At 40.8% G+C, this 1996-nt stretch overlaps 1 protein-coding gene across 1 annotated transcript; it reads left to right on the top strand.

Annotated features, from left to right (window-relative positions):
- Positions 1-245: 245 nt before the first annotated feature.
- LOC101931427 (hsc70-interacting protein-like) lies at positions 246-1009 on the top strand. The gene has a single exon (XM_005304425.2). It carries the CDS (start codon positions 246-248, stop codon positions 927-929), a length of 684 nt encoding a protein of 227 aa, XP_005304482.2. The 3' UTR covers positions 930-1009.
- Positions 1010-1996: the final 987 nt, after the last annotated feature.

Consider the following 1996-nt stretch of genomic DNA (forward strand, 5'->3'; position numbering starts at 1 on the left):
TATCAGAACTGAATATATCATCAGAACTTGCATGTATTATGACATTAATCCACAGTGTTGGAGTACAGCTTTTTAACCACTGGCAGCATTATACTAGAGCATGGGAAAGCTACAGGTTGTTCTTCTCATTTGCAGCTCCATAGTGATTTTCTCTTCTGAAGAGCTTACTGTTTAATTCATCTCTCTCTGGTTACAAGCAGAACAGCAACCTGCTAATTCCTCTATACTGTGCAGGTCAGGGTGTCATGGATCTTAGGAGACTGAAAAAACTGCAGGCCCTGGTGCATTTATACAGACAGGATCCAGACCTCCTGAGGGCTAAGCAGCTAAGTTTACTGCGTGACAATGTGAAGATCATAGGAGATCCCATATCACTTCTTCAATACAATACCTCTGTAGTGAAGACAGCCGAGAAGGAGGAGGAATCGCCAGAGACAACTGAGAGTGAGGGGAGTGATTTGGAAATTGAGGATGATGGTGTTATTGAACCAGATTTGGATGATCCCCAAGAAATGGGAGATGAATCTTTGGAAATAACAAATGAGATGATAGAGCAGGTCAATGAAAAGAGGGAACACACCTTTGCTGCCCTGAATGAAGGTGAATTTCAGAAAGCCATTGACTTGTTCACGGATGCTATCAGGCTGAATCCTCACTTCAATCTCTTGTACGTTAACCGAGCCAGTGTCTTTGTGAAACTACAGAAGCCAAATGCTGCCATTAGAGACTGTGACAGAGCCTGTGAGCTTAACCCCAATTCAGCAGAGTCTTACAAGTGGAAAGGACAAGCACACATGCTCCTGGAGCACTGGGAGGAGGCAGCCCATGACTTTACTTTGGCATGCCAACTGGATTACAATGAAGACACTAATGCCATGTTAAAAAAGGTGCAAGGCTGGGAAGATTGCTGCACATCAGGAGCAGTATGAGCAAATACGTGAGTTAAGGGATATACAGGAAAGGATGGAGAGGGTGAAATTGGCCTTGGAAGAGGAAGAAAGAATCCAGAGAGAGGAAAATTATTGGCAGGACGTTATTAGAAAAAGTCACAGACAGTTGACATTTTTCATAACCTTACTAGATCCAAGAGTTCTGATTGCTTTCCTGGATGTTGTCAGAACCCAGAAAACATTTACAAATACCGTGACACACAAAAGTTAATAAAGCTTACCTGCAAAACAGGACTGAATGTGGTCAGCCAGAAATGACCTATTATTCAAATTAAAACCACAACCTGTGACGTGATGTGTGCATTTCTTTTCTTGTTTTATTTGCTTCAGCTTTATTTATAATGAGAACTCTCACTTTTGGCTTTCTGTGACCCACCAGAAAATGTTTCTGGGGGCAAATAGCAAAGCAACTCCATTCCCTTAAGCATGCATTGTTGCAATGCAACAATGACTTGACTTAGGAAATGGGTTTCTGTATTGGAGAGCAATCATGTAGAATAGCAACTGAGTGTACAAGACAATGAATTTTAATACTCCAGATTATAACAAAACTGGTGAAACTATGGGGAGGTAAATAGGAGCTGATGATGACGGCAATCCATGAAGATATATCTTGAACATTTAAGCTGTTTTATCCAAGTTTGAATATGTCCACAGCCTATGATGCTCTTTACATGAACATACAAGGATGGCTGGAAAGGAGTTCAAATTCCCTTTTTTTTGTACCTTGCCAGGGAAAGGAAGTGAGCAGGTAAGGAATTAAAAGTGAGCATGAAAAAAAGCAAAAAGTTGACACACACATTAAAGACTTGCCAGTTGACTCATGGGGAGAGGAGGCTCTGGGATGGCTTGATTTTGTAAAGATAAATTTTAATAGCAATATTTCATTACCATTTGCAATTATGCCTACACACTATAAAGCCAGTAAGCCCAGGATTCCATGCACTCATTTCCGCGTAACTCTGTCCTTGATCTTTTTTTTTATTTTGTATTTGAGTGCTCTTCTGAACCGCTGCCTTTTGGAAGCATGATATGAAAGGATTTGC

The sequence above is a fragment of the Chrysemys picta genome, chromosome 2, assembly GCF_011386835.1.
Source record: "Chrysemys picta bellii isolate R12L10 chromosome 2, ASM1138683v2, whole genome shotgun sequence".
Classification (NCBI taxonomy): Eukaryota; Metazoa; Chordata; order Testudines; family Emydidae; genus Chrysemys; species Chrysemys picta.

Coding starts and splice junctions, on each gene's coding strand:
- LOC101931427 (XM_005304425.2), top strand. CDS start 246: ATGGATCTTAGGAGACTGAAAAAACTGCAGGCCCTGGTGCATTTATAC.